Here is a 22,239-nt window from a genome sequence, read left to right on the forward strand (position 1 = left end):
TGAACCCACTGACAGCACCCATTCAATTTCAAATCCATGAAAACTATTAAATCATACATCTTGCATAAGGCACTTAGTCATTCTCCTTCTTTAGATTGCCTTGGGGCGCTGTGCGTTTGTGGGTAAATTCTCTGGAAAATGTACCTGCCTATTCTGTTGTAAGGACTGGGGAAAAAACACCACAACTTCCTGATATTTTTGTCATACTGCAATTTATCTCAGAATACATGTGTATTTGAGCTTCATGCCACAGCATGATAAGAAAATGCACAAAGATGTTATCAGTTCTATGTGTGTCTGGTAGTTCATACACTTTTGTGTATTCAGTGATCAGATTGTGACTTTCAGGGATGTAAATGTCTAATGGAAAAAACAGAACAGGGATGCTACTCTTTAGAAATTTAACTGTTTGGAGGTGGCATCTGTTCTTCCTCGAGAGCACAAGAAAATGAGGTTAAATCGCTCACTTCTACGTGTTTACTTTTTCTTCATCTGACTATGGCTACACATTTATGTTCTTGGAAATGCAGTGACGTGGCTTACGCAAATAAACGTGCCAATTAAATATTATATCACAAGGTTTGTCAGCCAATGATTTACAATACATGATTCAAGCTTGACTGAGCACATCCAACAATGATTTCCATACGCAAATGTGGATGGATGGGGGACACTGAGAGAGTGGTAAACAACACATGTGGGTGTTGGTTTCAACCGATAGGGCCGTGGCTGGGGCTATTGCTCAACAACACTCATGTACAACCAACTCATCTGACTGTGAAAGAAAAAAAGTGCTCCTACAAGCAGCGCTCACAGCTGCAGCTCATTCCTGAATGTACCAGCGCAATCCTCGAGGTCCTGTGTCACCAGTTGTTACTCTCTGTACCCAAGTCATTCCCTGTGTGAGCACAAAAGTAGAAACCAATGAGTTGGCCTGTAAACAAATTGACCTACACATCTAAACACTTGTCTCTGTTTTAACACGCAGAGCTCGACAGGCCTCACTGGAGACACATATATATATGTATTAGTCATATTTTTCGATGTTTTCCCCTTTTTAAAGGATGAGATATTTATGAAAAGTCTCCTCTCAGTTATTGCAAATAAGTTAATTAAGTAACAAAGGTAACCAGCAAATGAATATGTATCTATAAATATTAACAGTAACAGTGGTTGTAGTCTTGGTAGCCGGGGATCGGTCAGCCAGGGCCTCCACTCCTGGCCACTGCCCGGCACACAATGCACCAGATCCTTACGGCGCCTCCTGCGGGTGGTGGGCCTGCGGGAGGATGGGCCCATGTCCTTTTTTCGGGCTGTGCCCGGCCACCAGACGTTCGCCCTTGGGCACCTTCCTGGTATTGGTATTGGATCGTTATTGAAATTTGCAGTATCGCATACCTCCCCAATATGATTGGCCCCTGTGGGGCCCCTCCTCCCAACAATATCATTGTACTACAGTTCCATTAATCTAACCACTGGATTAGAGCATGGATAGAACCAGTCAGATTGTAACGAAGTAATTTTTTTTGATTACTTTACTGAAGTACAGGTTTAATGTACTTGTATTTTATTTTATTTATTCTGTGTTATGCTTTCTGCTTTTACTCTACTAAATTTTGGATGCAAATATTGCAGTTTGTATTCCGTACCATTTTTGTAAAGCTTTAATGGTTAACACATTCACCTTATATGCAAAAGGTCTGCATTTCGAGGCTGGAAATAGATACAAAACTCAGCGTCAGTGGATCGCAAACTATTGTATTCCTAGTGCCAGTCCCAAGCCTGGATAAATGGGAGGGTTCCTCCAGGAAGGACATCCAGTGTCAAATCTGTGCCAACTCAAGCATGAGGATCCATCTGCTGTGGCAACCACACTGGAAATAAGGGAGCAGCTGAAAGTATCTATACTTATTTTATTGCTGATGAAATGCATTCCCACAGATCAAGCTTTCCAGCAAATATATAAGAAATTCAAATCAGCAGCAGGTGTAATACCAAAGAGATATACACTCACCAGTCACTTTGCTAACACTGGGTTGTCTTCAGAACTGCATTATTTCTTTGTGGCATAAATTCAACAAGGTGTTGGAAGCACCTCTGACATTTTGGGCCATACTGACATGACAGCATCACACAGTTGCTGCCGGTTTTCAACTGCTCATCCATGATGTGAATCTCCAGTTCCACCACATCCCAAAGGTGCTCTTGAAATCTGGAGGCCATTTGAGTACAGTGAACTCACTGTCATGTTACAGAAAAGTGTTTGAGATGATTTGAGCTACTGAGACATGCTGTAAGCAACCATCAGAAGATGGGTACACTGGTACACTGTGGTGATAAAAGGATGTATATCATCAGCAACAATAGACTGTGATATTTAAACAATGCTTGTTTGGTACTAAGGGACCTAAAGTGTGGCAAGAAAATATCCCACTCACCATCACACCATCAGCAGTCAGAGCCATTGTAACAAGGCAGGATGAATCTACGCTTTTATGTTGTTTTCATCTAATTCTGATCTGACCATCTGAATGCTGCAGCAGAAATCAGCAGTCTGATTGGACTGTGACATGCTGGTTGCTTACAGCATGTCACAGTAGCTCAAACACTCATCAGACCAGTGAACCCTTTTCCAGTCTTCTATTGTCTCATTTTGATGAGCCTGTCTGAATTGTAGCTTCAGTTTCCTGTTTTTAGCTATTAGGAGTGGCACCCAGTGTGGTCTTCTGCTGCTGTAGCTCATCGGCTTCAAGGTTCAATGTCTTGTGCATTCAGGATTCTCTTCCTCATTGCTTGGTTATAACAAGTGGTTGTTTGAGTTATTATTGCCTTCCTATCAGCTTGGTGCAGTCTGGCTATTCTCCTCTGACTTCTCAAGAAGGCATTTTCACCCAGAGACTGCTGCTCACTGGGGGTTTTTCTCTTCAGACCATTCTCTGTAAACCCTAGAGATGGTTGTGTGGGACAATCCCAGTAGTTCAGCAGTTTCTGAAACACTCAGACCAGCCCGTCTATCATCAACAACCATGACAGATTCAAAATGACTTATATCACCTTTCTTCATCATTCTGATGCTCACTTTGAACTTCAACATGTAGACACAGTCATCCCAACCATGTCTACATGTCTAAATGCACTGAGTTGCTGTCACTAGATTAGGTGATTAGATATTAGATATGTGGAGTTCCACAGGGTTCTGTGCTGGGACCAATAGTTTTTACTTTATACATGCTTCCCTTAGACAACATAATTCAGATTACACAACTATGCAGATTACACCCAGCTTTATCTATTTAGATGAGACACACCAATTAGTTAAACTGGAGGAATGTCTTAAAGACAAAAAAAAAGTCCTCTAATGACCTCTAATGACCTCTAATTCTGAGAAATCTTGGAATTGTTTTTTGACCAGGATATTATTATTGGGCCCTAACACAGAGAGGCAGACAAACACTGACACTTTCACACCTACAGGCAATGTAGAATCACCAGTTAACCTGATCCCACACTTTTCTTTGGACTGTGGAAAGAAGCCGGCGTACCTGAAGAGAACTCATGCAGACACATGGAGAACATGCAAACTCAGACGGGCTCCAGGCTTTGGGTCAGCTTTTGCTATTTAAATGTGGGTTATACAAAATAGACATGGCTGTCCACATATTTTTTATACACAACTGTTTTTTCATTTGGTACAGAAGTATATTTTGTTATTTTTCATTTAAAAAAAAAACCCCATTTCATTTCATTTAGTGGGCTACATGCTGAACTTAGAGGACAGAAACCAAGTATTGATCTTATAGCACTAGTATCAGTCTGACACTATCGACATTTGGATCTTTCCACCCACCTCTACCACAAATGGGCAGAACATGCAAAGTCACAAGGGCCCCAGGCTGCACTGGAACTCAGTACCTAGTGTGCACTGACAGTGCTAACATCCACTGTGCTGCCCAAACTGAGGTTATTTCAGATTAAATATAACCCCCTCCCCCTAGCCTTGTTCTTGGTCCCCCCCTGACATCTCATTAAGAAAAAATCCTGGATACGCCCCTGTAATTGTAACTAATTCAAACAAATAGTCCTGACAACCTCGGTTTAAGTTGGTTTAGTTAGTTGGTTTAAATGCCCCATAAATCCATAGTAAATGATTTATTAGACATTCTTTGTCACTTATAGACCCTTTGCAAAGGTTGTCTAAATATAAACTGCCGTTTAGCGTCTCCTTTAAAAACCACTACACTGTAATCTATATGCAGTGTGTACGTTGTTGTCTCTCTTACATTCACATGAACCCCCCTCAGGTACCGCCAGTAAAACGTTCAGCTGGGCCCCACTACCCTCCCACTCCCTTTCCCCCTCCCTCCCGCTTTTCAACGGCCAAACTGCCGAGGCTGGATGTAGATAGAGAGGGGATTAGCTCAGGGTGGGGGATAGAGGGAAAACTTTTTCCCTCCTTTGTTTTTTTAAGTGTCGTTTATTTCAGTGTGAAGAAAAAGAGAGGGGAGGTGTGTGTGTGTCTGTGTGTGTGTGTGTGTTTGTGTGTGAGAGAGGGAGGACTGGTAAGATTTTCCAGAGAGGTGGACTGGGACGGAAACTGAACATTTTAGTTTGAAAGTTGGGTCGGAGTGACCGAGGCTCTACCCGGAGAATGGAAGCGAGCTGAAGGTCCTCACATCTGCAATCGGAGCCTTTCTTTTCTTTTCTTTTCTTTTTTTTTTTTTTTTTTTTTTTTTTTTTTAAAGAGATTTGCATAAGGCAAGGCAGGGACGGGGGACAAGACCATGCAGCCGCTGCTGTCGGGTTAGTGGAGCTTGTGAGTTAGGGGAAGAAAAAAGGAAGAGCCTAAGGAGAGAAAACCGGTTTTCCCTTGAATCCTACCGCCGCTGCTTTTGTGTTTTTGAATGGTTGGCTGCTTTTCCTGGCTGACAGAGCCGAGTGTCACAGAAAAGTTTGAGGCTTCAGCAGCTCACGGGCGCGTCGGTAAGTTTGTAACTTTAACTTTAGGTTAACTTAAAACATATTTATTTGTGTGTGTGTGTGTGTGTCGTCCACAATGCCAGCCTACTCTGGATGTCATCTGCGGTGTTAAGTGTGTCAGTGGATATCTGAGTTCAGTTAACAGCCGTATGGAGACAATAGCCGCATATATTCCACTGATAGAACTATTGATGGCTGATTATAGTTGAATCCAGATCCTGACTGATCGATGCCAAGCTCTACAGCTGCTCCTCTTTTAAAGTTTTTTAAACTTGAGGCACGTAATGCAACTTATCCCGGAGCCTTTGGGCACAAAGACGTAATGATCGGGGATAATGCACGCTTTTTGTGTGCGCACTGAACCGGACACTTAGACCAAAGTCCCACAGTGATGTGCTTTAATCAGTGGAGGCTAACAACTCAATGTTAGTTGTGCTAGAGTTGTGTGTGTGGGGAGAAATAAAAGTCAAGATCTTAGTTGAAGTGATCAACCCCTGCTGATTTGTGCTTTTAATCCGGGTTTTATGTGAGAGCCACAGGTGGTTTGTAACAACACCCTACCTTCTTTTGTATCCACCCAGCGTGCATTCAAGGATAACTATATAGTTACATCTTTTTATGCCTGTGGATGGCGTGCAAAGAGCCCTGCCCTGTGGTTCTGCTGTGTGATCCAGGGTAGGAGTGCCTCTTGGTTTTTCTGGGCAATATGATGACAACCTTCAGGTCCCGTCTTTACTGGGGGACCACAGTCTGCAGTTACAGCCCCTCCGTGCACCCCCCCACCGCCATCTACACGACCTACTCCTTCAGCCTGCACCAGATGGTTTTGAAAACTCCTTTGAACAGGCTGAGAGGAAGCCCTTCCCTGCTTTGGGGAAGGAGGAGAAGGAAGCGCGAAGAGCAGGGGCTGATGAAAGTCAGTCTGCAGATGTCAGCGTGGATGCAAGGGTCTCAGTTTTTGTCTTTTTGATGTTAGTAAAATATGCTTGCTCATCTAAAATCACCGAAACACAAGGTGACATTTCAGAAAAATGTCAAACACTCTTTGGAGTGAATGTATGCACATCTTTAACTTGACATCCCGGTAGGACCTGGGTTACAGTCTGTGTTGTTACATTTTTTCCTCTCAAAGTGACCACAGGCTGGTTTTTATTCTTCTGACTAAAGCACTGACTTGCTGCCCTTCTTTATTTATCTGCAGTTTCAAACCTATATGAGATATGTTTTTGCTAAAGATGGAATATCTAAGTTAAATGTACAAATGCAATGTCTTACAGCACATTGACAAGTAACATTTAAGCAACAAGAAACACAAATACACTCGTACATCCAAAATGCTGTTGGATGATGATTATTTAGAAAAGTTCACCTATGAAATTTTCAAGACATATGTGTTAGTGTGTCAGGCCACATGCTTGTCCTAGACCCCAGTACTCTGTACCTGTGACTCTCTCAGCTGCTAGGAAACTACAGCAAAGGCGTATTTCTTCAGTACTAAAGTAAGGCAAAAATACAGAGTGCAATTTAAATAGATGTGGGCTAAATGGACCTGTACTTATATAGCAGTTTCTTTACACGCACACAAATTTTTTTGGCCAAAATGCTGATTTAAATAATTTGACAACATGTAAATTTTCCCATGCAATTGTGTTACATAACAACAACGTAAAACATCAAATGCAATGGAATCAGGTCAACTAAAATGTACCTGATTGGTATACATTTAGTTTATATCGGTCATGTTTTCCTAAATGATTAATTATATGAGAAAATCAACCCTTAATTTGATATATTTCAGTTGGATTTTATTCAAAATTATTGCTTTATATTTACGAGGGCAAAGAATGAGCACTTGAAGCTACAAGCCTCCTTCACCCATTCACATACACATTCAAAAGCTTTTTATTCTATGGCTAGGCACCTTATCTAACATTCACACACACACACACTTACACTCCGATGAATGAGGGGCAACCCAGGGCTCAGTATATACTGTGTCTTTGTTACAGTGCAGAAAAAAAATCTGCATTTCATCACGTTTTCATCAATTTTCTTTCACTCTAACCATTGTCCTTTGTACGGATAGGCCGCTAAACTGAGTGTTACATGTAGCTTTTAAAGAAGTAAAAACCATAATTTTGAAGGGGTTCTTCTTCCTGTTAAAAAGGAGATTTTCTTTCCCACAGTCTTCAAGTGCTTGCTCGTAGGTGCTCATTCGATGGTTGGGGTTTTCTCTGTATTATCGTAGGGTCTCTTATCTTTTAATATAAAGTGCCTTGAGGCAGCCATTATTGTAACTCGGAGCTATATAGTTTGAATTGAATTAAACTGAATTCTCTAACATCCAAAAACTATTTAAAGTACTTTGTGCTACAGCTGTGACATGAGGCTGGTGCTGAGTTGGGGGGAAAAAATGAAGGACGTGTGATATTTTCGGCTTGTGACAGCGCTGTAGGAGGTACAATTATTGCAGGCTGGAATTATACAGAGAGGGTTAAAGGCCTGCTCTAAATGACAGAGCTGCAATGGAAGTGCTGCAGACGTACTGTATATAGGCACAGCACTGGAGGTCCGAACCGCTGCTGTGTTACGGTCTGACGTCCCTTCCTCCTCTGTACTGGGCTTTCTTTACATTTCAGTGAGTGGCCTTTTGTCAAAGTTTCACGATTGGAGGTTATATTTAGACTCCGGCCTCCGTGTCATTGTTCATCAGCCGCGTATATTATCTCATACACTGCCACGCTGGCGCTAACATATGGACATCAGACTCCACCACACGGCCTGCTAAACGCTGCTCCCACCACAGACGTTAATAGAGCGTTTGTGAATCTGCCCCTCCTTACAGCACATACGGTGCACTCACAATGCTAACTTACCACAGCACAGCTGATGAATGTACATTACACGTTAGTATATTTTCACTGCGTTATTGAGCTTTTCTCTGAGGTACAGTATACACTCATGCACCACTGACATGTGACTCTCTTCAAAAGGCTGCTCATTGTATTGCAGATTTTTTTCATGCCTCTTTATGAATAGCTGTCTGAGGATCTATTTTATTGAGGCGAAAGTCAGGCAAGCATGAGATGGAGAGATTAAAGAGCAGGAAAAAAGTTAGATTGCTGCTCATATAAAAAAGGAGCCATAAGTGGATGTAATTGGGACCCAGGACTACAGGGGAAATGATTTTGCAGTGAAAATATAAACTTGACTGAATGTTTTAGACTGAATTAGAAATTCAACTAGTGGCTCTCTTATTGTCTTGCAGAGTACAAGGAAATACTCCCAATGTGCACTTCCATAACTCAGGGTAATGACCTAATTCAGGGACCCCCCACTGTGGAAAATAATGTTGTTTTTTTGACCTGGGTCAGTTTTGGGAGGCAAATAGAAGAAATTGTTTAACTTAAACTCAGCATTTAAGAGACTGTGGTCACAAGGCAGTTTATTATCCCCTCTGAATTGTTTGGTTAAAGGCATCGATTGCACTGAGATTTGTGACATTTCTTTATAGACAGATGTACTGATCCCTGTGTGTGTAGGTATCTCTTTGGTATAGATCAGGACAATGAGGGAGAGAATACATGAAGATCTTTAAAGTGGGGGGAGTTGCAGGTCAGATTTGTGCAGTGAAAAATTAGGTTTCTGTTGATGTCGTAGTTCACATGTGGCCCTAAAACAGCCCTTGAAAGTATGGATTGATATATGGAAAGTTGTTAAAAACAAGTTGTTGTTAATTCACGTACAATGGAGTGAAAAACACTGGGAGACCTGAGTTACCTACGCCTCAACAGCTTTAAAAAATGCTGCTTTTTAAAGGTTTTGAACCACATAGCTTGCCCCTAGTTTTATAGCTCAGTTTATAAATCTCTGTGTGTATTGTGTGTTTAGTTTTTTGGCACTTAGTAATCTGAATGAATAAATAAAAGGACTACAGCCAAGAGTTTGTGACAGCTACTAATCTGTTTCCTTACTGCACATTTTCATACACGGATGCATATGAAGAAGAAATGCAAAGCCCGCGGGACTCAAAGTCTGGTCAAAGTGAAAACTGGCTGTCATGTGGTGCTTTGTCTGTTATGTAAGTTCTTAGCATACAAACATGGCAGTAGCTGCTATGCAAAAAAACCCCTTCTGAAAGTAGCCACAATCACGTAAGCTGGGGCATTATGACATAATTGAAAGTGTTATGTGTAGCTTAGCCTGTGAGCCGACAGATTACAAGCTTATTAATGCTGCATCACAAGGGTGCCTATCCTGCAACTTCCTAATGGTCAAATTTCTCAGGTGAAATGGTTTCTAAAGACACTGCTAGTTTTTTGACTTCCAGGTAGCCGCCTTGTTTTTCCTCAGCTTTGTGTGTTGATAATCCAGCTCTTTGATAGTGTTTTTGGTCCGTGTCACAAACACAGGGGGTCAGTTCCTGCTGAAACCTGATGTTCCACTTCCTCATGTGGTCCTCAGTTTCCTGCTACGACGAGGCAGGAAGCTCAGCAGTGGGTCATTTGAAGTCTTGCTCAGTCTGCTTTAGAGTTAAAGCAGATGTTATTTTGATAAGTTTTGTGCTTAGCACAATATATATTATCATATTTTAAGACCCCAGCTGTGACATTAGTTCGCTTTATTCCCATTTTTATTTTCTTGACTCGGTTAGTCTTTCAGCTGGTTCGGGTCTTCACCTTGAGGAGACATAATTTAAACCAACAACTGTTGAGACCCCAGTGCATCTCGCATTCTTGGTAGGGTCTTCCAAGTGAAGTTGTCAGACGGCCAGGCCATAACTCCGCAGGTTTCTCAGTTCTCAGCTGGCCCCGGCCGTCAAGTCAGAGAAACGCTCCCAGAATCTTTGGCTGCGATCGCGCACGCCCACCCCCTTGATTAAACACACCCGCATTAGCTATGTGGGGAACTTTTAGTCAGCCTTGTCTGTTCCTCAGCAGCTGAGCACTCAAATCTGCGCTGTTCAGGACAGCACCCCGCTGGGTGTGTTCAAGGGGAGGATACCCAAGGACAACATGTTATTCCAATAGCGCATCTGCAGCTGATACTGAGTGTGAGCTCAGTGAGCTTTGTAGAAGGGATTTGAATTATTACTTGTTCATTGTGTTTTAACAGTGCAGAGGTAGACAGGACACAAAGAAGGGAGGGAAATGAAGTGCAAAAGACTTATTAAACTGTACACACTGCATTTCACAGTAATTTCAGGGCACTTTATGTTGTAAAGTATAGACCCTCCAATGGTGCAATATCCCAAAGAGAAATGGAACTATTTTCTGTTTTCAGCTGGAAGAAATCTGCAGCAAAAGCAGACTTGGGAGCGGCCGATCCACCTCAATGAAGACAAAACAGTAGAGACTAAAGAAAATACAATAGAGACTACAACAGAGAGAGAAGACAAAGAGGAAAAAGCTAAAATTATGGGAGGGACGACATAATGACATGCAGCAGAGGCACAGAAATTTATGGAGCCAGGGAGAGGAAAAGCTCAGGGCATTCATGATATGAGATTCTCCAGCAAAAACTAAATTCGCAAAAACTAAGGCGATCTTGATTGAGCAATAACTGTAAGTGTGATCAGAACAGGAAGTTTCAGGCCCGTTCATAAAAGGAGCTACACTGTCTGCCTCAGTAAGACTTCATTCTGCTTTTTAAAACTGTAGGAACCACAAACCTGCACTCTGAGGTGCTTTAAAGGGTTAAAAGCTATTGTGGACTTTATTGCAAACTAATGAAGGGAAGCTACAGAAATCTGATTCATGTTGCTAATTCCTCATTGTACTCACACTGCAACACTTTGGATTAGCTGACGATTTGTCACAGCAGAGCTTTTATCTAAGAAGCAACAGATGCATGGGCCTATTTTTGAGTGGCAGTTTGAGACACATGGTAAGCATTTATAAGTATACTTATATGAAGGGCATTTTCCGGCCTTGTTTTCTAATGAGTTAATTTCATTGATGACACATGGCCTAATTCAAAGTATGTAAACAAGGTGCCAGCAGCAGCTGCAGCAGCATTATATCCAGTGATACAGCGAATATCCAATGTAAGCACAGAAGTAGCTTTGGGTATTTTTCCCCCCAGAAAATGTTAGTAAACGTATAAAATATGTACTTAACACTAACTAAAGTAACTTAACCTTGTAGTGCTGCACACCACAGTCGCATGATTAAACTGAAAAATGTTTTCTACCTCTGACGTCGCACCTTGGGTCGAGCTTCTTAACCTGTTGCTTAAAGCCCTCGTTTTCCACCTTGTAAGCACAGCAATAATTTCCATTCACCGCTTGCTCTTCCTGTCATGCGAGGGGCTAGTAAATAGCTCGTCCTCACTCATTCTTATTCTGCTCATGCTATGGGCACGAATGTCCTAAAATCCTGCTGTTTCTCCTTTGTCTGTTGGTGGACCCTCCCTGAGGAAGGGCTGGGTAGGTGTTATACTTGACCTTAAATGTAGATTTAAGGTTACAATTGATTTTTTTTGCATTCTAGGAAGGCAAGGTAAAATTTTATTTGACCGCTTTATTTCTTTATATAAATAAAATGAGGAAAATTTAAAAACAGGCTTTTCTAGTGATTTAAATGCTATAGAAATGTTTTTAAAAAGGCCCATTTTTGTCCCCCTCTACACCCAGGCTCCCCCAGGCTCGTGGTCCTGTGTGTGTGTTTGTGCCTATTATTAGCTTACCGGTATGTGGGTGTCACATTTTGAAAATTTCCCAAATAGCTGCTGTAAAACTAACGAATTTCACTTTAATTTCCACTGAGTCATCAGAATTGAATTCATTCACCTTTGTGCAATACTTTGCTGCATGGGGAAAAACCAGTGATGCTACCTTCTGACTCAAAGTGCTGCCAGGCCAAAGTGCAGCCTGTGTAGCTGTAGACTCAAAGTCTAGTTGACTTCTAATGACTCTGTTGCCAGGCTGCTTGTTGAAAATTCTGCATTGTAAGCTTTTTTTTTTGGTGGGGGGGCCTCCAGGGAGTTCAAGCGTTAAGACTGATAGCTCTGTCTTCTAGTTTAGGACCGCCCTTCATCACTTACCAGCCGTCTGAAGGCAAATACTTGGCTCCCCACTTAAAGCAAACGACTTGGGATGTAGCAGCGTCCTTGCTGCTGCGCTCAGCCATCTTTATGTGGTCTCGTTTTTCATTCGCATGGTTTCCTCCGAGTGCCACTAGAGGTCACAGCATGGGCCTCAGAGTCTTTGTTTTGCCCCATAATGGCTCTATTCTCCCACAGCGGCAATGACTCCCAAGGCTGCTACACATAAGACACCATTGTGACGAAAAGGGAGGAGGCAGCATGAGGCAGAGGCATGGGAGTAAAACATGGGTGTATATGTGTGTGAAGCTGAGGCAGATTACTGTTAAAATCCTGCTGAAATATGAGCGGATCTCTAGTTTGCGAGTGAATTAAGTCATTATCTTAGCAGTTAAGATATGAGATCCAACAGTAACCAGATATGTGAGAGAAAGGAAGAGGCCTGGGATGTTATTTCGTGTTAGCGCCGACGACGTCTTCTTCCAGTTTAACTAAACCTAAATAGACGACGACAAAGCGTTCATTCAGAGTCCGGCCTGTGAGTGTAAATGTGGAGTATTGTTAATGTGGAATGACAGGAATTACTATAAAAGTAAAAATATTTAATAACGGCCCACAAATCTTTGTGGTAAACATTATTCAGGTTGGTGTTGCTGTAGTTGTTTAGAGCCAGTTAACTACCCAGGACTTTAGTCTTATACTAATTTAAAGGAGTAACGATGCCTGGAATAGAAAAAAGACATCAAACTTGTAAAAACTGTTAAAAAAAGAAGAACAAAATTTTAAAAGAGCAGCTGTTTCATATCCACAGTGACCAGGTGTCATAATAACACCAGTTAATGCAAAGAGTCTTTGACACAAACCAGCTGGGTTTAACACTGAGCTGAGTGTACACTAAAAGTCAGCTCTACTCATAAATAAAGCGCATCAGCCAACTTTGTTCGTTTAAATTCATTTGACACCTTAAGAGAGTCACGCATAAACAAAACTTTCCCCTTCTCTCACATGACCGCACCTTTGGTAACACGAGGAGGGAGACCGTAGTACTTCCCCAGCCAGAGGTAAACAAAAGCCTCTAACAGTAAGGGATTTTTTCCCTTCTAAACCTCTTTCACAACACACTGACACGAACATCTGCTCGAAATTTAGTGCTTCCTCTGAATTTTAGGAGGTAGCGTTAACCCTTAATCATACAGAGAATGCAGAAATGTCAAAGAAAGACACTACTACCCTTTCCACCCACCAGCTGTCATATTTGCACCCATCCACCGATGCTGCCCGGACCTCTGTGCATAGCTGCGTCCCAGAGCTGAGTATGGGCCTTCATTGTAAGCTGGCGAGGGCTGATGTGAAGATTATAGTCATGATTGTAAACAGAGATCTGGCCCACAGCGGTCATTCTTGTTAGAAACGTTTTTTTTCTCCATTTTATTATTTGTCCTGCTGTAGTCAACAGAGAGCCCTTACAGCTTGGTTTCATTACTTTTTTTTTAACATCTTTTTTTTTTTTTGCAATCTTTCCATTTGCACGACAGCTTATTCCTTTTGGTTTACTGTTCCAATGAAGACACTGACAAATAGGAGTCATTATAGTCTGAGAATGAGGTTTTTTATTATGAGAAAAGTAAGATATGCATATCTTTAAGTCATTGATCAGTTTTGAAATGCAGGGGAAGCCCAGCAGAGTGGCACTGATCATGTAGTTTTTCTTCTGTGACCACAGAATTGGGACTTTGCAGTTTCAGTGACAGAAAGAAGAAGAACAGAGAGGGGAAAACAGGCAGAAGAACATGCGAGAGACTGCAAAAGAAAAGAGAAATTTCCAGTGGCCAGTTCATTTTTTCCATGTAAAGTCATTCTTAGGCAAGACATCCAAATTAGTCATTCTTCTGTCTGAGGAGCAGATAGAAGAAGTGTGTAGAGTTAAAGAGAAAACAGCTGCAAGGTGGGGGAACTTCGATGTGAAACACGGTGAGGTAAAGATGGACAAAAAGAGAGAAGCTGGTTATTAAGGAGAAAAGGCAGCACCGAATGTTCCTGAGTGTCTCAAGTAGAAACGTGAGTTAGTTGTAATCGGATCTCAGCTGCGGTGAGCTCATACAGGAGGCCTGCCAGCAGCCTCAGAAAGAGCAGTCCACCCATAAGTCTTTAGCCCCACTGCAGCCCTCTGTGGCAATCTGCAGGCCTGCCAGCTTAAATAGCATATATAATCTTTTAAGAGTGCTCGTTGGTGCCCTTCCTCTGAAAGAGATTATAACAGAGTAGAACAGAAGGTGGTGGGGAAATATTAACAGTCGCCTGCAGTTACAAAAGTAGACTTGGGGCCAATTTAGCCCATAGATAAATCTGTGCCTTTGTTTTCCATGAAACGATTGGTGATTTTTTTTTTTTTAAGGAAGGGGTGAATTACTCAGGGGAGAGAAAATTAAAAACACAATCTGTTAGTGCTTAAAAATTGGGTGTAGAAGAGTGGTTTTCATGAGATGGTAAAAAGTGGTGAAGAAACATAATTCCTTTACCATGAAACCAGAGTTTGTTGACATATAAAAATTCCTTTTCAGGAGGATCTGAGCTTGCATATGAGCGTAGCGAGTGAATGAGATGTTTGACTGCAGCATTTAGGGTTTTATTGAGTTGCAGTGAGAGTTGCACATACAGAGCCGAAGATTTAACACCCTACTTTTGAATTACTTTATTTTCCGTGTTAATCAGCATTAAAAAAAGCGTTACTGACTAGGATATGGTCACCCTTTCTTAGGTTTCCTTGTTTTATCAGCACTTTTCTCTTCTCTTGCAGTCACCACACCTGCTCTGATGGACTTGAGATAACGCCCACAGCGGGCCCCGCCTTCCCTATCCTGACTTTCAGCCTGTCCCAGAGCCTCAAAGTTCGACACAATGACGGATCCCACTGGACTGAGCTCTGAGGGGGCAGGGTCGGCCATGGCAGATGCCTGTAGTTTGGAGATAGAGAGGAAGTATGATGTCATCCCTACCGTCATCTGCTCCATGTGTTGCCTGTTTGGAATCATCTACTGCTTCTTTGGTGAGGATCTCTGCTGGCTTACAGAATTTGAAACGACACGAGACTGCAGGCGCACGTGCAGCCTGCTGTTTTTGTTCTGTGCTTATCTTCTGGTCTAACTTCATTTTTAGTTTCCTTCCAGTTCTTCATTCTCTAATTTCTTCACTATACGTCTCGCCTGTGTGCCCTCCTCCTCCAGGTTACCGGTGTTTCAAAGCTGTCATGTTCCTGTCTGGCCTGATGTTTGGCTCGGTCATCATTTTCTTGCTGTGCCACAAGGAGCACGTGCTGGACACGCAGCTGAGCGTCGAGGCAAGCGCGGGCATCGGCCTCGGTATAGGCCTCCTGTGCGGCCTCGTCACTATGCTCGTGCGAAGCGTCGGCCTCTTCATGACGGGCCTGCTGCTCGGCTTCCTCCTGGCTCTCGCCGCCCTGCTGGTCACTCAGCAGTTCTACACACCTACCACACTGTGGGTGCCGCTGGGCGCTCTTCTGGGATCGGGCATGCTGTTTGCCGTGCTGACACTGCAGTGGCAGAAGATGTTCACCATGCTGTCTACCGCTGTGTTTGGGGCGGCTATCATGACAGTGTGTGCAGATTACTTTGTGGAGATGCTGGTTTTGGGAATGTACGTGTATGAATGCCTGCGCCTCACTCCCGGACAGGCGCTCTGCTGGTACAGCTGGGTCATTCTGGGCATCTGGCCTGCTCTCAGCCTCATAGGAGTGCTGGTCCAGTGGAAACTGACGGACAACAGCTTCTCACACACAGAGGGTAAGCGTGGCGCTTTCGTTCCTCCGATGAATCAAATCAAGCTAAGGCTTAAACTTAGCATCAAAGTTTTCTCTCCCTATAAAAGCAAAGTTTGGGGATGAAGATTCGTGCAATCACATCTTTTTTTGTGAAATCATTTAAATTTGAACTGCTGGAATTTTTCAAGCTTAGGTTTCCTGCATGAAGTGAAAATAGCAAACTTTTACTTTCACAAAATTAACATTCTTTTTCTTATATTACTTTCATAAATATAGACTCACATTTTTCAATCAGGATTCACAATTTATAAAAGTTGCTCTCTTACTTTCCCTTCACCTCATAGTTGTCATCAGTCGGAGACAGAAGAGAGTCCAGCTGATGCGGATCCGAGAGAAAGACGCCAAGAAGCGACAGCAGGCAGGTGGGCAGGAAGGCACTTACCGCCGTAAACCCACCCCAGTGAAACGTTACGCTGGGGATCTACTGGCACCGGTCAGTGTGACAAACATGCCGCGTGCAGTAGCAATTAGACGTTAGACGCTGGACTTTTTTTCTAGCTCTTTGTTCGCTTCGCTAATCTCTCTGTTTGTCTTCTTCCTCTCCTCAGAGCTACCTGCAAAGTCTGCGGGACAGACAGATGGGCACCGGCACTTCCCTTAGCAGCCTGGGCACCGCCAACCACACCACGATCGACTTAGACTACGACACTGGTTCCACGGTGCCCCTCACAGCCACAACGCCAGTCGTCAGGGTCTGAGCAGCACAAACATAAGAAGGGACTACTTAATGCACTCTGGTTCTCCAACTGTGTCTTCCTAATGTAGAGTAGAAGTTAATAACTGCTCTTCTATCCATGGGGTGTTTGTCCCCCTTGAACTGATTTTCTCCTCAGTGGGTCACAGGTGTTCAGCAAAACACAGCGCTGCGGGAGAACGTAAGAGGATGAGGCTAAAACCACTGCAACTTCTGTTTCACAGAGAAACACAAGAAAAACCCCAGACATGAACAAAAATAGAGGTCGACCATTTCCACTCTTCACTGAGCACATAACAGCCCAATGAGCCTCGAAGACAGATGTGTTTCTGTTCTGATAGTGAACATCACAAAGCAATGCTTGACATTACATGTACTGTACTTCAGAAGTTAGTCATCGCAATCAAATGTCATGTTATTACCCGTTTTACCCTTTTCCCGTCCGGTCGTAGGATTTTTTTTGTGGGGGGGTCTTGTCATTACAGTAAATTTGATTTTGTGTATTTCTTCAGATGGAGTATGATGAAAAAGTGAACTATAGGACCTGGCTGTGTGGAGTAAGACAAAGTGAAGTGAAAACTAAATGATGCGAGAGAGGAAAAAAGCCTTTTGCTGGAACCCTTAGCGGGATCTTCTAGCAGCACTCTAACAAATTCTGTCATCTTTCTGTTTTTGCAATGTAGCTCCCATCAGAATAAAATGGGTGGTGATTTCGAGTCCACTTTTTACAATTTAATTTATATAATGTTCAAGTACCTTAGTAGCGCTAAGTAAAAAAGGAGAAAAAACAAAACAAAACAAAAACAAAGCATGTTTGTTGTTGATTTGTAGATTTTTAAATAATTATCCAGACGTTGTTGGGATCTTTTTTTGCAGTGACTACACACGTGTTGCCTGAATCTGTAAATACCTGTTGATAGAAATGTCAAAGATTAATAAATTTGTTTAATAGTAAGCAGTTTTTAGTCATCTGTTGAGTCGGGGGGAGTTACTGAGACTGTTTGTCTCTCCGGGCTCTTAGCAACACTGCCGGCATTACTCACCAGATTTCTCATAGGCAATAAAGAGGTCATGGGGAGGATTTCCTACTCTGCAATTGGTTGGAGTTGCCATGGCGCTCGCACAGTTTTCTGTTTTTTTCTCTTTGCAGACACAATGTGAGACAGACCACCCTTTCATCACAGTAAATATTTTTTTTTCTGTCCTTTCAATGTGGCAGTGTGAGCAACTGTTGTGAAGATGTTGTGAGCAATCCGAGACGCAGTTTTATTGTTGATGTTACGTCTTGTTTATTCGTAGAAAATGATACATTTTCACTTTAAACGAGGGAACGAGTGAGTGTCGCGTGCTTTTCTCGCAGACCAGTGTTACTCATTGAACGCAATGAAGTCCATGAAACAAAACTGACCCGAAAGTGCACGTTCCCGTCATCGTATTACGTCTTACTGAGTGTATAATGACACATAATCCAACACACATGTAAAATGGAAAAACAAAAAACAAAACAGCTTTGATTTTTCTCAAGGATCATATAAAACAAAAGTTTGCACAATCCTGCATTCAGAGACACACAAACACAAGCCTGCTGTAGAGGGTACAGGTTCCCACACTAGCTTTTCCATTAATGTGGTCAGTGATTATTTACAATGAATTGCTGCTTTTGAGGTTAGGGTGGTTCGTAAATGCCCTGTGCTTCACACCTCTTGGTACCTGCTGCCCCCTGATGGTGGAGCACTAGCATCGCATCCAGCGTTCCTTCTTGCTCAGTGGATAGCCTCTCTCTGCTTTCAGCTGCTCGTTCACTCGCCAGTAGTCGTCTCCCTTGAATATGTATATCTTGCCATTGGTCCAGGTGAAGGCTGCATCAGGAGCGGGTGGCACTCCAGTGAAGATCATGCTGAGCGGCTTGGGGTAGAAATTTAGGTCGTTGTATTTCAGCTCATCCCATTGCCAGTGCTCTGATCCCTACGCAGGGTGATGGAAATTAAAAAAAACAAATGAGGCTTATTGAGGAATAGAAGGTGTGGATGTAGTTGTATGTTTAAGTGCTTCTCTTCGTAGCTACCTTAATGAAGACAAGCTTTTTGTTCTTCTCCAGATACAGGGCTGCATCGATATTAGGGGGAATCCTTTTCAGCTCTTTGGGGTAGCCGTAGTCCAGAACAAAACTGGTATACCTCCACACTTTATTGCCTGTGACCAGAAAGAGAACAGACCTTTTATGCTGACTATTCCAAGCCGGAGAGCGGTGGGTAACTGAAGTGTAGCTTGACCGGACTAAAATTACCTTTTAAGAAATATGTCTTGTTGGTTCGCTGAGAGTACACAGCAGCATTTAGGTTTCCTGGGAGGCCTCCCCACAGTCTGTCAATTCTTATAGGTGTGTTGTGTCCCAGGTCAGAGATAGTCCACACATAATCGCCACTAAAAGCATAGGTTTTCTTCCAGGGACCTGATTGAACAAATAATAACAGCCATTCATGAGAAATGATCTGAATAACGAGATCTCTAAACCTTTTTAACTCTTGGTGCCTTTTAAATCTTATATCTTGCAGTTTCATTCTTTAAACTAATTTCATGTTTGATGGCCTAATGTAAAGTTAGCTGGTCTAACAAACACTGATCGATAACTTACCCAGCATAATGGCATCCAGTGTTGCTGTGCAGGGATCAGGGATGTTCTCAGTCCCCTGGCTGCTCACTGTGGGAACCAGATTGTCTGGAATTGTGGGACTGGCTAACGTGCTTGTGATCCGTTTGCCTTAAGCAGAGAACTTAAACATTTTAGGATGATTGCATGTTTTCTTATATGCAATCAGAACCCAGAATCATCACCCTTAAACTGACAAATGTTGTATTTGTGCAGCATCGACAGCCCAGGTCCAGTAACAGCACCAATCATGTTGTAGGACGCCCTCGATACACTCACCATATAGTGCCTGGATGCCATTCACGTCATCTGAGTGCAGCCTGAAGTTGACACGGTAACCAGAGTAGACTGGTGCCATCAGAGCGCTTCTGAACTGAGAGTGACCCAGGCCGAGAGCATGGCCAATTTCATGAGCAGCTACAATACGCAGATTAGTGCCATAATATGTTCCCTCAGTCCAGAACTCATCCTCATCAAAGTGGACAATACCCGATTCTGGTGACTCAGCATGGGCCAGTACACGACCTGCACCCAGAGCAAATAAACAGTAACATTCCCAGCAACCCAGTCACAGACGACCTAGTGACACATGCATTTACAAACAAGACTTACCACGGCCATCGAATGGGACAGAGCAGAATCCATCTTTCTTGTGGAAGGAGATCTTTATGTCGGCTCTGCCATAATTGACCTCTCTAAAGGTCAAAGCCGCCACATCGCTCCAGTACTTGAAGGCAGAACGGATGGCGTTCCTGACATCTGACTTGATCATGTCAGGAGTGTAGTTGTAGATGCGATAGGTTAAGCTCCTTTTCCTCCAGCGGGCTAAAAGAGAAGAACATTTTGTTTCTAAGTCATCATAATGAAACCGAAATCAAGATTTTATGTACTTTATGCGTGGAGAGTTGGGTGGTTGAAAACGCATTTTGTCAGCTCCTCGAGAAGCAGAGTGGATGAATTTGAAATTGCATGGAAAAGCCTGTTTCAGGAGTGTGTTTAAACTAACGTCATAGCTGTTGCCTTTAAAGATCCAGCTTTTTAATGCTAAACTGCAGCTGTAACAAGTTAACAAATGAGTACTAAATCATACTATATCCAATCATGACAGCTTGTCTTGTGTAATATACATATAGTCTTAACTTTAAAGCCTCAGCATACTAGAAACACTGACGTATCGCTGCTCGTGGTTTTATGAAACTGAAAAACTAAACAAACCAAAATAATGAGGAAATTGTGACACTGGCTGGGTATTTTGTGTAACAGTCCCAAGTAAATGTTAAAACCACCGATGTACACAATTTGCTTCTCACCCATCACTCTGTACTTGTGAAATTTCTTGTTGAAAGGATCCTCCAAACCACAGCGGGGCTGGTTCATCACTTCCAGTGTGGCTTCATCTAACTCTCCAGTAGGTGGCAGATCATTCACTCTCTGGAAGACCCTGATGAATACAAGGAAATCAAATATCTGCAAAGTAATGAAAAAAACAGACACTCCCCACATCCTGTGTAGGGAGTATCGCTCTAACGGATCCTGATCTAACAGCAGATGTTACTGGAAGCGTGTTTTCTGTAGAAATAGCAATAATCTACTTTACCTGAGGGCTTCAATGACCTCCTCCAGGTAACGAGGGTCCAGTGTGTCGGTGGGCTCATTCAGGTAGCCGTACTGCCTCAAATAGGCCTGTGCATGTGTGAGAAAACAACAAAGCTGTCATGTGCGTATAAGACCACGATAAACCAACTCATTTGGCAGGAAAATAAAGACACATCTATAAACACATCATAAGGACTCACTGATTAAATAAAGTAAAAAGGTCTGCTTTTAGGGAAGTTTTCAAACAAGTCACAAAACAACCTGCCATCTTACCGTTGCTTCACTGAACTCCGTCCATGGTACCACTGCGCAAAATACTCCTTTGAGGCTGAACACCGGCAGCAGCAGCGCCAGCAGCAGTCCTTTGTGCTCCATAATCATCCTGAGATTCAGATTTCCACAGCTGGTGCTCCGGAGACGTGCTCAGCGGAGTCCCACAGCAGACTCTTTGTTCTCTTGGCGCTCCAGCGGTTTTTAACTCGTCCGGCGCATGAGTCAGCCCCGCGGCTGTGATGATCCACCTCTGAAGAATGAGGATTACAAGAGCAGCCAGTTGACCTACTATCAACATGTCTGCTGTTAAATTGTACAGCTGTCAGGAAAGACCGAAAGCCCCCCCGCCTGCATGCTCTACACATTTAGTAAATGTTACAGTAGTGTGGCTTTAGTTTGGTCTTTTTATGAACAAGTGGAGAGAGGGCCCTCTTCCTGAACACAACAACACCGATATATCACTATCCGGGATCACATCAGAGTTGTTCATTCCTTAACAGATGACTGGAGTTCGGGTATGGGTCTAAACCACAGGATTTGCCCTGCCCTCTGTTTTCACATTCCTGTCACCCCCACACCTGTATTACCTGGGACAGATATCTTTAATACACGAACAGTTAAAAGCTTTTGTATTTCCATTGGTGGAACACTTTTTTAGTGGACCTACATTTTCTTTTCTTTTTTTTTGTTCTTTTTTTAAAAAAAAATGTTGTTTTGTGATTCTCCTTATTGTCTTTAATTTCACAAATAAGAATAAATATACAATAAAACGCTCTGAGTGTTTAGGTATGGCAGAAAAGTGCTATATAAGACCCATGATTAACCATAAAATCTGAAATCTTTTCCTCTCGTGTTTAGTTTTGCCTTTGGTTTCGATTTCTTTTGCTGTATGTGTATCTTTTTGTTTTTTTGTACAACTCCACTTCAAACTACAGAACTTGAGATTGTGTATAAAATGTAAATAAAAACATATTGCGATGATTTGGAAATCTCGTAAACCCATGTTTTACCTACAATAGAACTTAGAAAACAAATCAAATGGTTAAAATAAGACATTTATGATTTCAAGAAAAACATGAGCTCATTTTTAATTTGATGCCAGAAACACGTCTCAAAAAAGAGGGACTGTCTAGCTGATAACAAGGCCTTTGACCTCCATCAAAAACC

General features: G+C 42.5%; 2 protein-coding genes across 4 annotated transcripts; one reads left to right on the forward strand and one right to left on the reverse strand.

The window, feature by feature from the left end:
* Positions 1-4,381: 4,381 nt before the first annotated feature.
* LOC116326648 (transmembrane protein 198-like) lies at positions 4,382-17,508 on the forward strand. 3 transcript variants are annotated; one of them, XM_031748012.2, is made up of 5 exons: positions 4,382-4,980; positions 14,819-15,067; positions 15,246-15,821; positions 16,144-16,292; positions 16,408-17,508. In XM_031748012.2, the coding sequence occupies exons 2-5, from the start codon at positions 14,920-14,922 to the stop codon at positions 16,555-16,557; spliced, it is 1,023 nt and encodes a 340-aa protein (XP_031603872.2). In that variant the 5' UTR covers positions 4,382-4,980; positions 14,819-14,919; the 3' UTR covers positions 16,558-17,508. The 3 variants fall into 3 exon arrangements, with proteins under 3 accessions (XP_031603872.2, XP_031603873.2, XP_039468479.1); XM_031748013.2 differs by having other exon boundaries at positions 16,144-16,221; XM_039612545.1 differs by lacking the exon at positions 4,382-4,980 and adding an exon at positions 10,569-10,863.
* Positions 17,509-17,803: 295 nt separating this feature from the next.
* On the reverse strand, positions 17,804-21,501 carry mmp19 (matrix metallopeptidase 19). The gene is made up of 9 exons (XM_031748014.2): positions 21,073-21,501; positions 20,801-20,886; positions 20,514-20,644; positions 19,816-20,028; positions 19,483-19,728; positions 19,189-19,314; positions 18,841-19,005; positions 18,619-18,746; positions 17,804-18,518 (listed from the first exon to the last, which is right to left on the reverse strand). The coding sequence occupies exons 1-9, from the start codon at positions 21,178-21,180 to the stop codon at positions 18,288-18,290; spliced, it is 1,434 nt and encodes a 477-aa protein (XP_031603874.1). The 5' UTR covers positions 21,181-21,501; the 3' UTR covers positions 17,804-18,287.
* Between the last annotated feature and the right edge of the window lie 738 nt (positions 21,502-22,239).

Source organism: Oreochromis aureus, linkage group 5 (assembly GCF_013358895.1).
Source record: "Oreochromis aureus strain Israel breed Guangdong linkage group 5, ZZ_aureus, whole genome shotgun sequence".
Lineage (NCBI taxonomy): Eukaryota > Metazoa > Chordata > Actinopteri > Cichliformes > Cichlidae > Oreochromis > Oreochromis aureus.

Coding starts and splice junctions, on each gene's coding strand:
- LOC116326648 (XM_031748012.2), top strand. CDS start 14,920: ATGACGGATCCCACTGGACTGAGCTCTGAGGGGGCAGGGTCGGCCATG. Junction 15,068..15,245: donor AATCATCTACTGCTTCTTTG/GTGAGGATCTCT, acceptor CTCCTCCTCCAG/GTTACCGGTGTTTCAAAGCT. Junction 15,822..16,143: donor CAGCTTCTCACACACAGAGG/GTAAGCGTGGCG, acceptor TTCACCTCATAG/TTGTCATCAGTCGGAGACAG.
- mmp19 (XM_031748014.2), bottom strand. CDS start 21,180: ATGATTATGGAGCACAAAGGACTGCTGCTGGCGCTGCTGCTGCCGGTG. Junction 20,887..21,072: donor CGGAGTTCAGTGAAGCAACG/GTAAGATGGCAG, acceptor ACACATGCACAG/GCCTATTTGAGGCAGTACGG. Junction 19,729..19,815: donor TGTCCCATTCGATGGCCGTG/GTAAGTCTTGTT, acceptor CTCTGGGTGCAG/GTCGTGTACTGGCCCATGCT.